Source organism: Pteropus medius, unplaced genomic scaffold, assembly GCF_902729225.1.
Source record: "Pteropus medius unplaced genomic scaffold, Ma_sr-lr_union100, whole genome shotgun sequence".
Taxonomy (NCBI): Eukaryota; Metazoa; Chordata; class Mammalia; order Chiroptera; family Pteropodidae; genus Pteropus; species Pteropus medius.
The window spans coordinates 647,160-668,989 of NW_024350397.1; the positions used below are offsets into that span (position 1 = coordinate 647,160).

The window sequence follows — 21,830 nt, forward strand, 5'->3', positions numbered from 1 at the left end:
ATACTTAGACAAAACAGAAATCCAAATCTGAGGGATAAAGGATTCTAAGGCAAGGTTTTAGTGCTTATTTTATCACAACTATGCTGGAGTGATATTTTGCAGAGAACGAAAGGTCAGTTGAAGAAAGGCCATCTTTACTTGCCAGTAGCTCACCTTTCCTGGAAATGCTTTGAAGGAATCAAGCCTGCTCTGGGATTGGCATCACCTTCATGCTTCGCTTGCCACCATGTTGCATCATCTTGGCTCATAATCTGAAGAATATCTCCCTTTTTGAAAGAAAGCCCGGCTTCCTTACATGGAATTGCTTTATCCTCATTAGGGTCATAGTCAAAGAGGGCTTTGATAAACATCTGGAAAAAAGTTCCATTTAAAATGAATAAATATAAATGTGAAATGGCCAGCATTCTTCTAACTCTGATTTAAGAACAATTTTTTAAAAATACAATATTAAAATAAACTTGTCATGACAAAGAAGATATGTATTAGAGGAAAAAAACACCATTTCCCCCCACAAAAAAGATTCTTAAGTAATGATTACCTTGCCTTCTTTAGATGGTGTCTCTTCTTTGATGCTGGGTATGATCTTAAATGTAATTGCTCCCTGCGACTGAGCCTTATATCAGAGGAAACAAAGAATTATTAGGCAACTTCTAGAGCCAAGAAAAAGTAAAATAGGTTAGAAAACTAAATGCATCTAAAAATCTACAAGTATGGGGTTTCTACTCTTAGAACAAACTGAGAAACTATTTTTGTAGAAATTCCTGTAACATGAGAAAGCACTAAAGCTTGTCAAATAAGTTAAAAAACATCGACCATTAAATCCACTTTTACCTCCTGTGCACTTAAAATGCCAATGAATATATTACCATCCATGCCGAGTTACTTTCAAATGGAAACACAGAATATGCACAGTGCCTTTATACAGATAATTATAAATGTTGAGAACAGATAATGTGCAAGGTTCAGACTATTACATTTAAGTATCAGCATCCATGTTTTTAGAAACAAAATACCTATACTGTCAGTTATAGTTAGAAATCTGTGATTTAATTAGTTGCAATGTTCATCAGAAAAAATAAAAAAACAAAAAGGAACATTTGTCTCTATTCTAGTTAGTGAGTAAAATACCAAATGTAATAGAGTAATTAAAAGATGAAAGAATTGAGCATCTATTCTAATTTAATTAAAACAAGCAACAATACCCATAATTCTTTGCTGACTATCTCAGACAAGGATAAGTCTCCCTTTAACAAATTCTCATGTCATTCATCTCTCTCTCTTTTTAGCATTTATCATAACCATATCTCAATAATTATTTATACAATTATTTCCTAATATCTGTTACCCTGCTAATTGTAAGCTCCATGAAAGCAGTAAATAGCTGGCACATATTAAAGAGAGGGAATAAAAGAGGGAGACAGGCAGATACAGGGGAAAGCAGGCAGGGAAGGAAAGGAGAGGGGAGAATGGGTAGATCTCTCTGAGGCTCATTACAAGGGGTGTGCTGGTAAACAAGGACCATGTTTTATTTAAAAAAAAGGCCCTGATTTGTATTGTTTGCCAATGTCCGTGGTATAAATACTCCCACTGCAGCCAATTATAATTTACCAGTGTGAAGTCACTGAAGCCAAGCTGGGAAGAGTTGTCTAGAATCAGCTATTGCAAGCCTAAGAAGGAGATCCAGTAAGCACAAAGACTCAAGTAAAATGGAGTTTTAACAGTATAAATATCAGAATTTTATAAAAGAGTGATTTCAAAATGGCAATATCATGGTTGCTGCTTATCATAAAAGTAATTCACAAATCTTATTAAGAATTCATACACTCAGTAGGGAGAATTCATACACATAGGTAGAGAGAAAGCAAGTCTTCTCTATAATCCCTTCCCATTCTTCTAGTTTTCTGTGTGTGTGTGTGTGTGTGTGTGTGTGTGTGTGTGTGTGTGTTTTAATGTATATAAAGCCCTTAGGACAGTGTTATTAAGAGCTCAATCAATGTAAGCAATTATTACTATTATTATTAAGTAATATAAGTCTATCAGCCATTGTGATTGCCTCATGGTACTTCATCACATGGATAAATGATTATTCAATCATTTCAACCTTCTTGATAGTTTCTAATTTTTTTTTAAGATATCTTGTTTATGCGCATTTGCCAAATTATTTTCTTAGAATTAATTTCCAACAGTTGAGTTTCTTAAGGGGTATGCAAATTTAAAATTTTGATAGTTTGAATAGCCATCTCAAAAGGCTCTATTAATTTATCCTAATACTAAAAGCATGTAAACATATCTATTTCCCTATAATCTGGCTAACTCTAGGCATTTTCAAGTTTTTAAATCCCCAATAATTTTCAGACATCACGTTTTCTTTTGTAAATTGTGCATTTGCTTTGCCAATTTTCCTGTAACTATTTTTTTAACTAATTTTTATGAACTCTCTATGCATTAAATATTAGCCTTGTGTCATATATATTGAAAATTTTTTCTACAATCTCATTTACCTTTTAAGTTTTATGTCTGGCATCATTTTCTCTACAGAAAGTTTTCAATCCTATAGTCTCATTAGTTATTTTCTATTTGAAATTACCACTGCTAAAGAATTTTTTTTGTAATTTTTAAAAAACGTAAATATTTAATTTGTCGGGACTTATTTTTGTGTGTGTGGTATAAAATAGGGACTGATTTTATTTATTGCTAACTGAATCACCAATTAATCCAATATCATTTACTATTTCATTTTTTTTCCCACTAATATAAGATGCCATCATAATCATATACTAAATTTCATATATACCGAGGTCTATTTTGAGATACTACACTCTCTTTTTTATTTCTGTAAGTTCATAATATGTTTTCGTATGTAACAGTCTCCCTTCATTTTATCCTAACAAACGAATATTGTCGAGGCCAAACATAATTTCATTCTGTTTTAGATTTCAGAAGACATCTGAACCAGTTTTACAATCTCATATACCTAGAAAGCATAGCCTGGCTATGTCGATGGGAGAAAGAGAAAGATAAATGTATCACTAACAACAGAGTAGATGACAGCTACTAAATACCTAATTTGGGACAGGCCGTGTAATAAATTCTTTACATACATTAGCTCATTTAATTCTCAAAACACCCCAGTAAGATATTTACCTCTTCCGATGCTCATTCTGTAAATGGAAACACTGAGGCAATAAAAAGGTTAAGATATTTTCCACAGACACACAGGGATTAAGTGGTGGGACTGGAATTCAAACCCAGGAACGCTAAATTCGAATCCTGTTTTCATAACCAAGTCTGAATGAGAGCGACTCAGTTTCATTTTTATTGAATTTTAAAATAAAATTTCAGCTTACCAAAATCTGAATGATTTCCTCAGGCTTTTTATCCTCAACTGGTATCCCATTCACTTCCCTAAGTTCATCGCCAACGTGAATAAGACCTGAGAAACAGTAAATGCGGTAAATCAGCAGTGTAACCTACAAAAGTAACTGTAATTTGCAGTTGTCTCCACACATCAAGCGTTGTTTGGTTCCCCTAACACATTTGAGGGTTGGAAAGGAGACATTCATGCGTCTCAGCTTTCAGATTCTGTCTCTGAATAGCGATGAATCAATGACTATGACATGCTGGACAACAGCCTCTTCCTCTGTGTGTAAAATGCATGTTATTTGCCCCGTATAAAAGAATTCTTACACATTTTTTAAAAGGTTGCATGCTTTTCGCAGTACCTTTCAAAGCAGAAACACTGAAACAAGTCAATATAACTTTGGAAGCCCATGTAAACCAAGACAGTAGAGATTTATTTCTCATTTATTGAAATAGGTTCCCATATTTCAACTTAATGAAAAGTATCTTATTCTTGTTTTGCTGTATTATATCAAAAGATTATTCTCTTTGTCATATATTGGAAATATTATACATTAAACACATTTTCTTTTGTAAATTGTGCATATGCTCTGCCAATTTTCCTATAACATTTTTAAGAACTCTCCATACATTACATATTAGCCTTCTGTCATATATATTGAAATCTCTTTTCCTACAATCTTGTTTGTCTTTTAAGTTTCATGTATGGCATTGTTTTCTATACAGAAAGTTTTCCATTCTATAGTCCCATTAGTTATTTTCTATTTGAATTTCTCACCATTAAAGTGTTTCTCTTTTTATTTTTTTTTTAAACCTTAAGTATCTGTTGGGATACATGACTTGTCTGCATTCGCTTAACATTTAAACTCTTACCGCTTCTGTCCGCGGCCCCTCCTCTCATGATTCTAGCCACAATGATGGCCCCAGTCTGCTCATGTTTCTTAATGGTGGCTCCCTTTTAAGAAAAACAATATTTGTGGGTAAATATATGTGCTGGTGGTATGAAAGGGGAGGCAGAAATAAAGACATTCAGCTGAAAAAACTGAAAACTAGAAAAAATTAAAGGAAGCAGGTAGGAGAAATAGACATCATGCCATGTATGTTATAAATGCTCATTACTAGGTATAGAATTTTCTACTGTACTTATCATGTAAAGTTTTCAGCAAAATTTAAAGATTTTTAAAGTCTAACTTCTTCAACACTATGGAAAGTACAAATATCTTTTTTCCATTATTATATCTTGTATTTGAGTACTACTTGTTTTTACTCTTTTAAAGGATTTCCTCATTTCATCTTTAAAATACCCCCACAAAGAAGGTAGACTATTACAAACAAGGTTAAGAGAATAGAAAAAGATTATATAAATTGTAAAACTCAGGTCATCTAACTTTTAGTTCAGTGATCCTTCTATTACAGTATTATAGTAAAGAAGCTCAGTGATAATAATAAAGAAAAACTTAAAACTCCAAAGTTAGTTGCATTTCTTACTCAAGACTAATATAAACTAATGGAACAAAGAACTGCTAGTCCAGGGTTTTTATGTACTAGGATTGTCCCTAGTACAAACAGAACATTTTGGCATAAGATTAGGAAACAATTTCAAAATGAATCCAGAAATTCTTCATTTATGGATGTTCAGAAGCAGATTAACTACATGTTGCTTTGTCAGAACATCAGGCACAAACGGTTACTTTGAACATCCTTTCATGACTTTTCTTTCCAAGAAACCGACACTGGTTTCAAAAAGCTGTTCTACCTTGGATCACGAGGCTAAATAAAAATGCACATTAGGTCGTGGCAAAATTCAACCCCCCCAAGAAAGTGGAATTTTTCTTGTGTGCCAATAAACACATTTATATCACTAAAAAATAGATATGTGAACAAAATTAGAAATCTATTTGTAGCAAGCATATTTAATATATGACAACTATCAGATACATGTCATATTAGTAAAAATCGAATAATTGATATGATGATTTTTGTAGCATTTTTCATCACCTAAGCATACATTAAGGCCAAAGACTTGAATAAGCATCTCTCCATGGTCATAAACTTTAGAGTTACCAATTACTCGTATTTTCTGCTTTTAAACAGTCAACTTGTAGCCAAGATTACTGGAAATTTAATATTCTTAATACAACTAATTAGTTTGGTTAATTCAACTTTCGTTTCCTTAACAGTGTATCTCAAACTTTCCCACCAAAGTATGGCGAATGGCAGACTGGTCTACTAATGTGATTTAATATCACTTATCCATATTTCACAGTTGAGGAATTGAATTCCGAATGGTTATAATTTGTCCAAACGCAGACAATTACTGTGCAGCAAAGTCAGGACCTGTCTAAGGCAAACTGTTCAGAATTGATTGTCTTAATTACCATTCAATCCTGCTTACCGTATTATCTTAATTGTCATTCAATCCTGCTTACCTTATTATCTTTAACTTTTTATTCATAAGGTCATAAGCTCATTACCCTTGTGGGAGCTTGTTTCTGAGATGGCGGTAATCGATTCTTTCCCTCTTTGTACGCATATGCCATATTCTCAAATCAAACAGTGAAAATGACAAGATGACTTGTAGATGCTACCTGGGCTTCTTCAAACACTTGCTCTACGGGAAACCAGCCGCCATGTAAGAAATCATGAACAATGCCATGCTGTGAGGAAGTCCAATCTAGCCAAGTGGAGATGCCACTTGGAAAAAGAGATGCCTCACTACCCTCCAACTTTCCAACCATCCCAACCCAGGTATCAATCATGGGAATGAAGGAACCCTTAGATGACTCGTCTCGGCCACTGTCTAACTGTCCTTGTAAGAGACTCCAAGTAAAAACCACTCAACTGAGCCTGAAAACCTCCAAAACTGTGAGAGATAATAATATATTATTGTTAGTTATTTAGTCACAAAATTTTTGTGTGGTTTGTAATGTAGAACTAGGACTGCAATGTACCTTCCACACTATGGGTTGTACTGTTTTTCAGTATAGGGCCATCCCATTTATTATGCTTAATGCTAGTCATCCTTTTGACTTAGTCTGTAATTCAATGAAGGTGACAAATGTTTACTAAGAACCTACTATGTGACAAGTACTCTTCTAAAGGCTCATAATATGATGATGAAAAAAAAAAAAAACCACAAAGATTTCTGTCCCCTCACGGAGATTACATTCTGACAGAGGGGACAGACAATAAACAAAAATGGAATACTTATATGTTAGAAGGGGGTTAGATGCTATGGAGATGGGTTAGGGCAGGTAAGAAAAATCAGAAGTGCCAGGGCAGATAGAGGGGAGACATTGTAAAGACACAGGCCTCATTGAAAAAGATGACATCTGAGTAAAGAAATACTGGAAGGACATGGAGTTAGCCAAAGAGAAAGAACAGAAGATACAGCCAGGGCAAATGCACTGAGGTGGGCTGTGAATGGAATGTTCAAGGAAGAGCCAAGAAGCCGGTGGGGCTGGAATAAGGTAAAAGGAGAAAAGCAGGAGGAGGAGAGATCAGATGGTAACAGGGAGCCAGATCACGTGGGCTTTGCAGGTCATTGTGAGGACTCTGAAATTTACTCTGAATGAAACGGGGAGAACCCGCACGGTTCTGAGAAACAGAAATGACACAATCTGAAAGGATCAGTCGACCTACTGTGCTAAGAAAAGGAGTGAGGGAAGGCAGAGGCTAAACCAAGGAAACAAATTGGAAGCTGTTACAATAATCTAAGAGAAATCTGATTGGCAGAAGGAGAAGTAATGAAAAGTGGTCTGGATATAGTATTGTAGAGCCAAAAGGATTTCTCAATGGGTTGGAAATGGAATGGGAAAGAGACAGAGGTATCAAAGATTGACTATGGTTTTTGGCTGAGCACCTGGAAAGATGGAATTATCATCAACTGACAGCGAGAACTAGATCTATGGGTGGAACACATTTGGGGACAAAGACTGGTTTACTTTGGAACATGTGAAGACTGAGATGTCTATTAGACATCCAAATGGAGATATCAAGTAGACAGATGGCCATACAAATGTAAAGATCAGAAGAAAGATCTGGAAGAGAAATAGCTCTGGGAGTCATTAGCACACAGATGTTGTTTAACGCCATAGGCTGGATGAAATCTCTTCCAGAATCTGTAGATAAAAAAAAGCACTCCACACATAAGGGTTATTTTGTTACAGATGCATACCCTGAAGGAGAATACATTGCTATCTGCTGATTCTCCCTACCCTTGGATGGTAAACTAGGAGCCTGAGGCATGATCTCTCACTTTCTACATGATACTAGCACAACTCAATCTTCTTGTGGATCCCTTCATTCCTGAAGATATCTATTTCCATATTGCTTTTGAAACCCTTATTATCACAATTCCTTGATGTAGTGCTAGTACAACATACTTGCATGAAAATAAAATCAAAACTCAGTAAAATAGAGCACATTAAATGCAATATTATACAAAAGTTAACAGAGCTAAGGCATAAGATTTAAGAGATTTTGACAAAAAATAAGGATAGAGAGAACTTCAGATTAGATTAACAAGTTAAAATTCTCGTTAGATTTTTGTTGCCACTTCTGTAAATGGTTTATGAAAGAGGACTGGGCTACCATGATCTCCTTGAATAAAAACTGTATGTCCTATAACACTGCCAATATTGTAAGACCTCCTTAAGCAGGTAGCACATCGATTTCAGGTTGAACCTTTGAAATAAATGTTTTCGAAGTATGGTTTACCAAATATTTGCATCGAAAACTTCTGAGACACTCTTTAAAAATCTAGATTCCTAGGTCCCACCCAAAACTTACTGCCTCTTTGGGGCACAGGCCCAGAAGTCTATATTTTAAGTAAGCACCTGCAGTAATGCTCATAATACCAAAGTTTGAGAACCACAGTTCTAAAATAAGCCAGAGGACAAACCATGCAAGAAACGCTGAAAACTTAGGATTGAATCCACCCAACAACAAATTGCATTTTCTTAAGCTTGTCTAAAAATTAATCTGGATAAAACAAATATGAAATGCTCCCCGCACATAAGGGAGGGAGGACAGCTCTGCCCCTCGCATCCTGACCACTGTTTTTCTCCCCTTCTCTCAATTCTTTTATCCATCCTCCCCTCACACTGTCATCCTCTTCCCTTCGCATTGCCAAATGTCCACATGACCTTTGTTTACTGCCTCTTCTCCCAGGAAACCATCCTCTGCTTAAACAGTTGTCATCGACTTTGTCATTCTATGTGATGTTTATATAACATATGCCTAACACGTAAGAACTTATAAAACATTGCAAATACATTATACAGTTAACATTGCAAATACATTATAAAACATTGCAAATACATTATAACTCAGTTGACATTTAAAACACTCCTGAGGAGGTACAGGTCCTGATTTTCTGATCAGGAATATGAGGCTGAGATGTTAAGTGACTTACTGCTGTAAAGATATAGAGCAGAAAGTGATACCCTGTATCTCCCACTTAGGTCATCTAATGCAAGCTTCATATTCATTTTGCCACATTATTTTTGGGTCTAATAAACAAAATTATATTCTTAACACTGATAACCTAACCCATTCATTGCTAAAGTTTACTGCCTCTTCTTCTGAATCATTTGCCAAATGGCTCCTGACCATCCACTTGTATGAATTTTACTCCACCTTGGCTTCCCTTCCCTTACCTATTTCTGATTCTTACTTCTTGACTTATTCTCCTAAAGATGCCTCGGACTCAGTCTTCTCTTGGTCTCTGCTTCCTTCCCTCTTGGCAGTTTTGTGGCTTCTCCAGTAACTCCCAAACTGATATATGACATTTGATAAATGTAAAATGACAACTTTGTTAAAAATAAATATTTTCTACTTTTTTGGGCACTGCATTTTTTAAACTTTAAATTTATTCACCTAATAATCCTATTTTACCTTTACAATAATTGTCAAACTGAAGATAATACAGTGATTATACATTTGGATGAGAAAAAGTTCAAGACAAGTAATTCTCCTTATTTGATTTCCTATTCCAATGCTAAAACATTTTAAATCTTAATACTTTTCTCAAGAATCTCAACATAATTTGGGGAATTTCTTCATTCCAATTAGAAGTCCTATTTTCTGTATGAAGCTTTTATTTATTTTTACAACACAGCTCTTGGGACAGAAATCACACAATCGAATCATGGCTCACTAGAAAGAAGACGAAGCATCACTAAAATAATTTTAAGTAAAATAATTTAAAAGCATTCAAAATTATTTTAAATTGCATTAGTATATTTAATGCAATTATATTTAGAAAACTAAACCTAGAGTTTAAAGAAGTTATCTGCATATGTTTAGAGAGGGAAAGCTTTTACTAATTCACTTTTAAATAATTAACTGAAATTCAGAGAGAAAAAATTAAAAATCCATGTAAAAATGGGCAAATAAGCAGAATGTGAATTAGGGATAAAATAAAATGGAACTAAAATTCGTAAACACCCAAATTTAAGGGGAAATGGAGAGGAAAGTGCTATTAAGTATATTACAAAATATATGCCAAATTACACCATAATATACTAATAAACCAAACAATTTTGAGAAATGCTTACACTAACCCTGAATACACAAATATTATAAACTTGGAAAATACTCTCTTGCTTACAAGAAAAATTCATTTTTTAAACAGCATCATCAGTTTAACCTATTTTTAAAGAAATTTCCCTGGTTCCTTTTCCTAAATGTCTAACCTCCTCCTAGCACCCGCATAGCCCCACAGGCTCAGTATAACCATAAGAAAATTAAGTCACTTTTATCCTCCATGAATGCAAAAACTACCAAAAAGAGAAAGATATCAAGACACAATATGGTGTAGAAGAAAAAAACTAGTATTTGAAGATAAAGAGCCAAGTCTAGATGGATCTTAGTTCTACCACTTGTTAGCTGTGATACTTGAGGTAAGTTGCTTTCCTTCTCTGAATATGTTTCCTAGTCTGTAAAGAGAGAAACCATGATCTTCATGCCAATTATGAGGATTAAATATAATATATGTAAAGTACTTAAAATAATGCCCGGCAACTAACGTATTACCAACTGCTACTTGCTACTGATTTAAATGTGCCCCATTTACCCTAAGTAGGATAAATTTATTTTTCTTTTAAATGAAATTTTTCTTTTAAATGTAGTTTCATAAAAATATGGATACACTGCATTCACTCCCTATTGCTGCTATAACAAATAACCACAAATGTAGTGGCTTAAAACAACACAGATTTATTATCTTACAGTTCCGGAGGTAGGAAGGCCAAAATGGGTATCATGGGGCTAAAATCAAGGTTTCAGTAGGGCTGCATTCCTCTGGAGGGTCTAGGAGAAAATCCAGTCCTTGACTGTTCTATTTTCTAGGAGCTTCTGGCATCCTTTCGCTCACAGTCACAGCACTCCGACCTTTGCTTCCATCATCGCAACTCCGTCTGTAACTCTGACCCTCCTGCCTCTTTCTTTCACTTTCATAAGAACCCTCGTGATTAGCCTGGGCCCAGCAGATAATTCAGAATAATCGCCCCACCTCAAGATCCTTAACTAATCATGGAAATCCCCTTTTGCCATGTAAAGTAACATATCTACATGTTCTTTAGATTAGGATGCGATGTCACTGGGAATTGGGGTGGGGGACATTATTCTGTCTATCATAGATCCTTTAACATAATTCAACATTGTATAAATTCTGGTGCTAAAATAAATGGTGACATTTACATTTTGAAGTATGAGACGCTTGAATAATTTCTCATTACTATTAAATAAGTAGGCTTTTTAGAAAAGCCATAAGCAATTATTTTTGGTTGCACCATTTAATCTCAAACCAACTGTGACTGGTGCATGTTATTTTATACTGTCTCATAAATGTCAACAAGTTACATTTTAAAAATTACTGCTATTTATAACCTCTATTAATGCCTATCATTTGGCTTCATTTTCATTTTTCTAAATCATATTCTTTAGAGGAGAAAGTTCCATTTATTTTAAAGTTTGAAGACACAGAAAAAGTATATTTTAAAGAGAGAAATATATAGAATGTCCCCCATCAGATTTGGCTTTATCACGATATCTACTCATCTACTCATATCCGAGCACAAGATGCAGACCAAAACTTACCAGTGGTTCTCTATTTTTGACAAGGCGGATGATTTTTACTGAGTCTTCCTCATCATCAATATCATCAGGCATAGGAGGCAATACAGGATCATAATTCTTCTGAGCCACAGTATCATGTACAGAGAGCAACGCCTATCAGAGTCAAAGTTTGGTAAGAAAAAATATATATATATTAATCAAATATAAAACCCCAAACCCTTCAAACTATAAAATCAAATTGAGGTTATAATTTTGACATAACAATGGTAATAAGGCAACCATTTGAAAAGGAGTCTCTTACAAACAAGGAATATATAGAACAGCAGAAGACAGTTCCACTTAGCTGCCACCCCCCATCCCCAATGCAATTAATGTATGACAAAAATCAGCATAAAATATCTCCTAACCTGTGTGTTCTCTGGTTCATCCATATAAGAGTGGCAGTTGGGGACATGGCGGGCGGGGAGGGGGGGTGTCAATTTTGAAAAGAGGGAGAAAATGAGGCTATAGACATATTGCCCATGAGCCAATAGGAGTCTGAGAAAACTATGTATTTTCTTTCCTGCTGTTAGCAGAAAACACAAAAATAACTGATCAATATGATTGACTAGCTTTAATTCTTTTGTTGTTTTCTCACTTTTTAATTTTTAGTGTAATAGGTGACCAAGACACTAAAGAGGTAAAACTCCACAAAACACCATCATATTGTCATTATAGACCAAAAATTAGAAAAACACTGGAACCTTGACATGACACTACTCACTAAGTGAGCAGGTCTAGACTTATAACTAATTTGCTCCCTAACCAGCAACATCATAAATTACTCTAGCCAGAATCCGAGAAGCCATCCTTGAAATCTCCTCTCTTACCTACACTTCCAAGGTCCAATCTGTATCCTGTAAATCCACTTCCAAAATGAATGCTCTCTAGTCTAGATCAGAGGTTGACAGACAATGCCACCTGCTTCTGTAAATGAAGTTTTACTGGAATACAGCCCTGCTCACTCACTGATATAATGTCAATGGCCACTGTCACCCTCCAATAACAAAATTAAGTAGAAGCAAGAGACACTTTTCACATAAAGACTTGACAGACCCCTGGTCCAGATCATTGATGCCATTGTTGATCTATGCAATAACCTCTAAAGAATCCAAATGCATTTATTTATCTTTGGCTCATTTTTAAATCCTTAAGTCAGTGTTGCCAAAGTGATTATTTTAAAACTAGATAAAATCACATAACTGGCCTGCTAATAACTCTTCTAAAGTTTTCCTCTGATCTCGGGATAAAGATCAAACTTGAGCATGTCCTAGTCCTGCATTTCTCTCCAACTGTACTTTATACCACTCTCCTCACTTGGCCAAAACATTCGATATAAAAGCTGATCACCTGGTTACTTGATCTTGTAGTGCCTTCTTCTTTGCCTTCATACATTCATAATTCATAACCATATAAATATTTTATGTGCACATATTTAATATTTCTATCTACCGAAAGAGAAGCTCTAAGTGACAAATGATGTCTAGTTTTTAAGTTTTATTAACTGTAATGTAATAAATGGTATCTATTTCTTAATTAAGCTTTTTATTGACCATAATATATATATACAGAAAAGTACACAATTCACACATTCACAGCATATTTTCAAAAATGAATATTCCCATGTAAACATTCCCCAAACAAGAAATACGACATTAATTGAGTCTCAGAAGCCCCCGCTTATGCCCCTTTGTAGTCAGCATGCCCTCTATTCCTCTGAAGGTAGTAGTTTTGCCTCAATTTACATACTGCATAAATAGAATTTTTAAGTATGTATTTATTTTTTCCCTGATATTAAGTTGGTGAGAACCATCCATACTATTACTGGTGATAGCATTCACTTTTCGTTGTTACATAGCATTTCGATATATGAATGTTTCACAGTTTCTTTACCCATTATGCCCATTGCTGAGGGACATGTAGGTTGTTTTCATTTCTTGACTATCATAAATAATAAATAATGCTGCTATAAATATTTCATATCGTTTGATGCATACACATATTTCTATGTATAATTTGGTTAAGTATATTTAAGAGTGGACTCTCTGGGTCATGGGTTATAAGAATATTCAACATTAGTAGACAGAAAGTTTTTCAAAGTGTTTGTCCCAATTATACCCCCACCAACAGCATTAATAAGTTCTGTGATCCCCCAACAATTTACATTATTAGTTTAAATTTGGCCATTCTGAGTGTGTAGTGGTATCCTCTTGGGGTTAAAATTTCATTTTTCTTATAACTAATGATATTGAAAACCTCTTCTTATGTTTATTAGGAATGTGCATACCTTCTTTTGTGAGATGCCAGTTCAAGACTCTTGCATGTTTTTCTATTCCATCCATCTTTTTCTTATCAATTTGTAAGAATTCTTTATAATATACTGGATCCAAGCTTTTGTTGGTTAGCCATGCTATGAATACATTTTCCCTTTTTGTAGCTTGCCCTTTCACTTTCTTATTAGTGTTTTTGATCAACAAAGGATCTAATTTTAATGAACATAATTAATATTTTTCCTTTCTGGTTGGAGCTTTTCATATCCAATAAGAGTTTCAAAGAGAAAGAATGAAGAAACCCAGACTTAGATACATTATAGTGAAAGTGCACAATGTTAAAGGCAAAGAGAAGATCTTAAAAATAACAGAGAGAAAAAAAGATCATCAGAAAGAAAAAAATTGAGAGCTGACCGATCAGCAGCAGCAGCAATGGAAATCAGAAGACAGTTAAATTACTTCAAAAGTGCATAGAAAAAAATAATAGCCAGCCCAGAATTGTATATTTAACAAAAGTATCATTCAAGAATGAGAATGGGGGGGCGGGGGGTTGCTGATAAAACTTAAAAAAAGAAAAAAGGATAATACGACCATGGTTTTTGAAAACGCTGGAATTCAGACAACAAAGGATGGTGACCATTGAGAGACAGGAAACAAACATGAGTCCTATGATTGCCCCAGTTTACAACATAGAGTTTCCTGGCTGTGTCAGAGGAAGAGGAACCCAGGCAGGAAGCAGTGGTCTCCTCAAGTTGAAAAAAACAGCTGAGAATCCAAGGAGGTCAAGTGGTAAAGTTCTCAGGGGTATGAGAGAGGAGAGAACTGCCAGGGTCAGAGCTCTGGAGATCTGCAGGGGGCCTCCTTGAGTCCTTAGCCAGGTACTTAACCAAAGATAACAGAAGAGAAACTACCAGAAAGGACTAGAGCAATGGTTCTTAACTGAGGGCAATTTTACTCGCCCGGAACTATTTGCCAATATCTGCAGACATTTTTGATTTGTCAAAATAGAAGCCAGGGATGCTCCTAAACATCTGATAACATATAAAACAGTCCCCTGCCCCAACAAATAATTATCCATCCCCAAAACGTCAATAGTTTTAAGGTTCGGAAACCCTGCATTATAGGTTTCCCCTGCGATCTGAAAGTAGAGCATTCCTATGAAAACGTTCCTAAACCTAAAATGACATAAAGCAAAGGGGCAATTACTATTAATTTAGATGGAAAATTTTTTGAGCGTTTCCCAGAACCAAAAAATAACTATCAAAAATGAAATTAAAAAAAGTGAAAAATTGTGAACAAGATATTATCGAGCTGTAGAACAACTTCAATGGCCTAATATATAGCATAATTGGCACCTTCAAAGAAAGGAAGGGTGCTAAAAAATTTTGAAAAAATATGGCAGAAAATACTCCAAACATGCTGAGGGAAAAAAGCCCACATCTTCAAGAAGCTCAGTGTATCTAACTATGAGAAACGCAAAAGAAGTAATACCAAATTGTTTAAAACCAGTGAGAAAGTCATCCAAAAGGGGGAAAAAGCACATTTCTAGCAGAAAAAAGCATACACACACACACACACACACACACACACTTATTTATATATATATTTCCTTTTTATTTATATATAAATATTTTATATAAATATATAAAGGGAATACACATGTTCCCTTTTATTTATATTATTTGTATATAAACATATATAAATATTTATATATCCATGTATATATTTACATATTTATATTTACATATAGATCTATATTTATATATCTACATCTATCTATAAATCTATAAATATATATATAAAGATAAAAATGACAATACACGTCTCATCAGAAAGACAAGCTGCAAGACAATGGAGCAACATCTTTAAAATACTCAGAAAAATACTGTCAACCTAAAATTCTATACCTAGTAAAAATATCTTTTAGAAATGAAGGAATATTGAAGACTTTTTAAAGACATACAAAAGCTGAACAAATTCATCACCAGCAGACTTGTATTCCAAAAAAAAAAAAAAAAAGTTACATCTTTCAAACAGAAAGAATGGCAGCAGATGGGACTATGGATCTATACAGAGGAATGAAGAATACCAGAAATGTCCACTATCTAGACACCTATGGTAACTATCTCATATATATACAAAGTAAGAATAGAGATAACTAATGAATGCATTTTAAATGAATATTGTAGTTGATAGGCAATATTAAGAATACCAGCTATGTATTTTTCTTCGTTTGCTTTGTGTTAAGTTCCATGTCTAGATTTCGAAATATAATTTTAAGATTAATAGACATCAAGTTCCTAATTTTTAATAGCTTTGCTTTACAACTATTTTTGGTTGTAAAAGCAACATTTCTATTTCGGACAACTAAAAGTAACTTTGTATTCCATTTTCCTGTTAAAAGGCAATACCTAAATGAAAATTGTGTTTCCATATGTCCTAAATCCCAATCACAATTGATGGGTTTACCTGTCGCTCAGAATAATCTGCAGGAAATTGAACACTTGACCTTGTAACTCATCAGGCTCACAAGCTCTCATTGCCTTGGACTCCCTGAAGTCATTTCTATGTTCTAAGTATCTCTCAGGTCCACAGAATTAAGTGTCTAACTCAGAAGGATGAGTAACATTGATTTATTCCTCCAGAAGGAAGCTTAACTTTTCCCTTTAGCATGCTTTAATGAAACCTCATCCATTCTGCATGCTCAGGCAATGAGTAATTCACTTGTAGGTGAATGTTTTGGAAAGCTGAAAAATTACAACGAATCTTTTTATTTTATTGCCTAATACGGATCTACCGAATTTTCCCCAACTTCCTAAATTATAATACCATGTTCTAAAAATGATGTCACTTCCCTGTTTTATCAAAAATAAGCCACAGAATGATGACTCATAGAGTTTGATTTGCCTTTAATGTGACAATTTGATGCCTAGGAATAGTTCTTATTTATTGATGACTCCCTTTGCTTCCCCTAGAAACAAAGTCTTTGTAGAGATCAACAAACCTCCATCAGTGCCCCCAAATGCCACCAACATTATTGCTGATGGAATGGTCCATCGCTAAAGGAAGCTTTCACATTCTATTATATATATATATATTTGGGCCTTTCACTGCTCATTACCATTTTCCTTTTCTCACCATCTGTTCTTTCGTTTTAACTTTGTTATTCTGTCCTGGACTTTAAGATCTGAACAATAAGCCTGGATTTTGTAGACATTATTAAGAATACTTGTTTTATTTTTTTTGTATAGGGCAGCTAACCAATCAATTCAAAGATTTAAAGACTGAGTGTAATCTTTAAATCTTTGACAGTTCTCAGATGAGACTACTATTATGTAATAAGTCATTTTCTAACTATTGAAGACTAGGGGGCAACAAGTTATACAGGAAAAGTGTTGATATATATTCTAGTGATGATCAACTAGCATAGCTAAAAAAAAGAACATTAATTGAACAGGTCTTGCAAGGGCATAGAGCAAAAGGCCCTTCACATGTAGTACTGAAGGCACTGTACATTGAGAGAACCTGTCTAGATTATTGCTAAGGACAAGCTGTCAATAACTATCGAAATTTTAAATGTACAAACATTTTAACCCAACATTATTCACTGAAAAAATTCTGTAATATACAAGAGATGTGTGGTATAGTAATGTTTAAATAGCAGAAAAGCAGAAACAATAGAAATGTTCATCTCTAAGCGATAAGTAGGTAATTATGCTGATCCAAAGAGAAGTCCAAAATATCCAAATGTTAAAAGTCCAGAAAACAAGAAAACATTAAGTAGCACATTATATTATCCTATTTATAATGGAAAAATGTATATGTAATATTTCTGTATACAAAAAGGAATGAAAGGTAATATAGCCAATTAAGAAGTTACCTGAAAAGGTATACGAACACAGTTCACAGAAGAAAAAGTCTTTAAGCATAAAAACAATGCTCATATTCCCTAAAAAAGAAATGAGGACAGCGGCTCCTACTCTATAGTTTGAATTAAAAATACTATTACGTATTATCAAAATTTTTTTCTGTATATTTTTAAAAGTATCAAAGGACTTTCTAAAAAAAGTAATAAACTATCACAATGTATCAAAAACAAAGATAGCTGTTTATATAAATAATTCCTTCTAACCTCATTTATGAATTCCTTAAAACTTTCTGTGTGTGTGTGTGTGTATATCTGTCCCTAAGGTTGTGAATGCTTCTTCTCTATTCCATGACTATGGTTCAATTTTTTACACTTATATCTTTAATCTACTTGGAATTCATTCCAGTAGGGGGAGTTTCTTACTTTCTCTCAATGATTAACTGCTTTCACCAACACCATGTATTGAAGTTACATCCAATTCCACCCATCCCTCACATCTGTCATTAAAGCCACAATTATGTTTCACCTGAATTATTTCTACGAGCTCCCAACTGGCCTTCCTCCATTCCGGATTCCATTCCTTCCACCCTACCACCACTCCTGCCCAAGTAACTGTTCTGTATACTCCAATCAGAGTGATTGTGTTGCTTGCCTATTTAAATGCTTTCGATGGCTTTCCACTGCTCTGAGAATGAAATCCAAACATTTTAATAAGCTCACAATTAGGGTGACCACATAATTTATCATCTAAATAAGGAAACAACTGAAATTGAAAGAGAGGCTATCAATCATAATGCCAGAAGTTCAGGCATAAACCAGACCATCCTGGGCAAACAGGGATGCGTATCCCCCCCACCCCAATCAAAGGCTCTGCTGCCTAGCTCTAAACTGTTGCCCCTCGTCGTTCACAAACAACTGTTCAGCCAAAGTGAACTTATTTTACAACCTCAAACTTGACAAGTTATATTCTTTATGGGATTTCACATACTATTCACTCTATTTAAAACATTTATTTTTCACATCCTACCCTTGACTCCTCTTTCTCCCTCCCTCTCTCTCCCTTCTTCTCCCTTTTGATTATCTCAACTTATATGCCACTTCCTTCCTCCCCGCTCCCTGCCCTGCCCCCCCAGACCTCTCCCACAACCCAAGTTTAGATTTAGCACTACTCCTGTATTCCACACGTGCCCTTTTCTTACCCAGAATTTCTCCTATTACCTTCATTAATCTACGTATATCTTCTGTAAGTTGTATCTATAGAGCCTGGCACAGAGTAGGCATTAAATAAACCTATGAGAATGAATGAATCAAGATGTGACGCCAATGACATTTACAAATTACCAAAGAAAGTTGTAAAACTTTTCAAAAGAGTTGGCAGATCTGTGGGATACATTACCTTCCCATAGTGGCTACATATTTGGTTGTATACATCTGTGTGTATTTTAAAAAGTTATTATTATTTTGGACGTACACGTCAGGTTTCTTTTTAGTATTATTGTGAATTGAATATTTAAAATGGAACAGCAATCTTTAAAAGTAAATACTTTCTTTATCCAGTGAAAATTAAAGACAATATTCAAATTAACACCCCAGGATTCATATTTCATATTTTAACTGTCAGTTCGACTAACAATTCATGTATATATGTCATATTCTACTGTACCACTTTGATTCTGTTTCTTTTAAAAAAAAAAAAGCAAATATTTTATTTCATTCCCAGGACAAAAAGGGGGCAGTGATCGTATTCTGAAATAGAATAAAACTTATTTGGGGGCTGCGCTTCTTAAAGTAATACCTATAAAAGTGAGATTCAAAATGATGACAGTTAATATAAATGATTTCAAGGAAAGCAATGTCAAATGTTAGGTCAAAAAGGAAAGAAAGTTTTTTCTTCCCAAGACTGGCTAACTAGAAAAAGTTATTGCCAACTGCAACATCATGTGCCTGCAATCTTACCCACCCTCTACAAATTATTCCCTGAATATACACCTTTCAAGCTGACTTCTCACCCATGCTTTATTCACACTGCTATGTAAGTATGAAAAATAAAATTATTCCTCTAAAATAATTTTTGCTATGATAAAGTTCAAGTATTCAAGTATAAAGTTTTTTTGAATGAAATCATGTTTTGTTTTGGTCGGAAGTTTCTAATACTCAAACCAAGATAATACTTCTCGAAAAGGAGTTAACAAACTTATCGCAGCTAACCTGAAATGCTCTGGTTAATATTGCTTTCTTATGCGCAGTCTAAGACCAAGTGATGAAATTTTCAGAGCACTGACTGTGAATCTCCTACTCTGAGCTCTTAACCTTTCCACACACTTTGTCTTTAATATAAAGCAACTATTCTGCTCTAATGCAATCCTTATTCTTTTGAAACTAAAATTTAACCAGCCTCCTCTGTACCATTACAAGTTAATTACTCTCATATTACTAATCATAATCCAATTACCCTTTACAGCAATATATCCGTGTACTTAAATAGGGGTTAGAAATTATAGTCCATGTATATCTTCATCTTTTATTTAAAACAATCTTTCTTTTTTTGAATATCAATTTAAGACCATAGATAACATTCCAGTGGAGATTACTCAAGGAAGGTAGAAAGCAATTTTGCATCTAGGCATAAATTTTCATCCAACAGTCCACGTATGCTTAACTAATCATGTTAATTACATAATTATGTAATCTATATGTAACTTTGACTCGTGGACAATGTTTTACATACAACTGCAGTAGTGTCTAGTCCAAAACATGTAAGTTTTGGGATTTAGTGCATTAAGAATCTTCAAATTAAGGGCATTTTCAGAATGCCTCCAATCACATTGGAGGAAAAAATAAGTGACAAACATGGGAGGAAAATTGCAAGGAGAATTGAATTTGTCTACTGATATTTTATTGGTATTTATGCTGAAACACTGCTCTGCTCTGCAAAACTATAGGCTGTATTATAATACGAACTGATAGAGGGATAGGAGACGGGGTGGGGAGAAGGAATGCTGAAATAATACAACAGAAAAATAGATATAGTTGTCAAATATATTGGAATACCATTAACTAGCCAAGTAAAATGAAACTAAACCAAATCACTAATAGGTTTTGTATTCTGTACTTGTAACTTCATTTAAAAGGAAAATAACCGTGAAGCCACATTATGTCTGCCAAATTAAATCCTGAGCTTCTCAACTAAAGTATTTTGTAATGTCACAACATTAGCATCAAAAGCTCAACTCTTTTTCCTTAATGAGAGTTAGACTATTAAAATACTATGCGCTTTTTAAAAATACATTTACTTGAAAATTGATGCTCGAAACAAAATTCATCTGAAGTCTCGGAAAGTGGCCCTTTTGGAAGATATTTATTGCACGTCCTCACCTTCACATTGGGTTTTGACAGCAGTTTCAACAGCTCTCTGATCTCACTGTTTAATGGCTTGTTCTGAAGCTCTTCGGCCAGCTGCAAGAGAGATCACATTGACATAAAGAACACTTAGTGAGAGCGTTGGGTAGTTCCACGTGTGACCACTGCGATTCTATCTTGCTACTGTTCAGTGATTAAGGAGAAGTCGGCATGAAGGAAAACAGACTATCAATCATTGCTCTTCTTTTTAGGCCCTTGGTAGGCCAGATCCTAGCCCAGGCTCTTGGCTGAGCATAAATCAGTCAGATCATCTTCTGATTTATTACAATGAGGGCAAACCCAGCACTTCATCTACCGAATGGGGTTTAGCGTGCAGACAAAGGGCCACTTGTAAAAAGGACTGGATCAAGCTTTGACTCAATTTGAAAGGGAGAAAGAGAGAGAGAAGAAGAAAGGAAGAAAGGAAAGGAGGAAGAGAAGAGAAAAGGGAAAAGAGGACCTGCTGAATGAGGTGGTGAAATCCACAAGGTTTCCCAAAACCCACAGTAGCCTGCTATTCAGAGCCTGGGTGAAAAGAACTAGAATGCCTCTAATAGAACAAATAGTCTGAAACTTTTATTATGTTTACCTACACAGACTAAGAAGTCTGTTAAATATAAACCAAGTCAATCATAAAATGACTTATAACAGGTTGACAACTACGCAGCACCAAAAACGCTGACTGTCCTTTACAATGATTAAGAATTCTCATTTGCTGGTTGTAGCTAAAGAAAGGATTTGTTGGAGCTTTGAACCTGCCTCATGTTCTTCATTAAGATATCTTCCTATCAGAATTTATATTCAATTTTGTA

At 34.6% G+C, this 21,830-nt stretch overlaps 1 protein-coding gene and 1 long non-coding RNA gene across 2 annotated transcripts in view; both read right to left on the bottom strand.

Moving 5' to 3' along the window:
• MPP7 (MAGUK p55 scaffold protein 7) overlaps positions 1 to 21,830 on the bottom strand; it is a 219,575-nt gene that overhangs the window by 56,197 nt on the left and 141,548 nt on the right. The window contains exons 5-10 of the mRNA XM_039839690.1: positions 20,995 to 21,075; positions 11,464 to 11,595; positions 4,234 to 4,315; positions 3,348 to 3,433; positions 539 to 613; positions 154 to 350 (exon numbers count right to left, since the gene is read on the bottom strand). Of these exons, the coding sequence (XP_039695624.1) occupies positions 154 to 350; positions 539 to 613; positions 3,348 to 3,433; positions 4,234 to 4,315; positions 11,464 to 11,595; positions 20,995 to 21,075 (653 nt within the window). The remainder of the gene's footprint in view (positions 1 to 153; positions 351 to 538; positions 614 to 3,347; positions 3,434 to 4,233; positions 4,316 to 11,463; positions 11,596 to 20,994; positions 21,076 to 21,830) is intronic.
• LOC120584098 (uncharacterized) lies at positions 6,519 to 11,426 on the bottom strand. The gene is made up of 3 exons (XR_005647960.1): positions 10,594 to 11,426; positions 8,662 to 9,138; positions 6,519 to 8,615 (listed from the first exon to the last, which is right to left on the bottom strand). It is a non-coding gene; the product is annotated as an uncharacterized LOC120584098 (long non-coding RNA).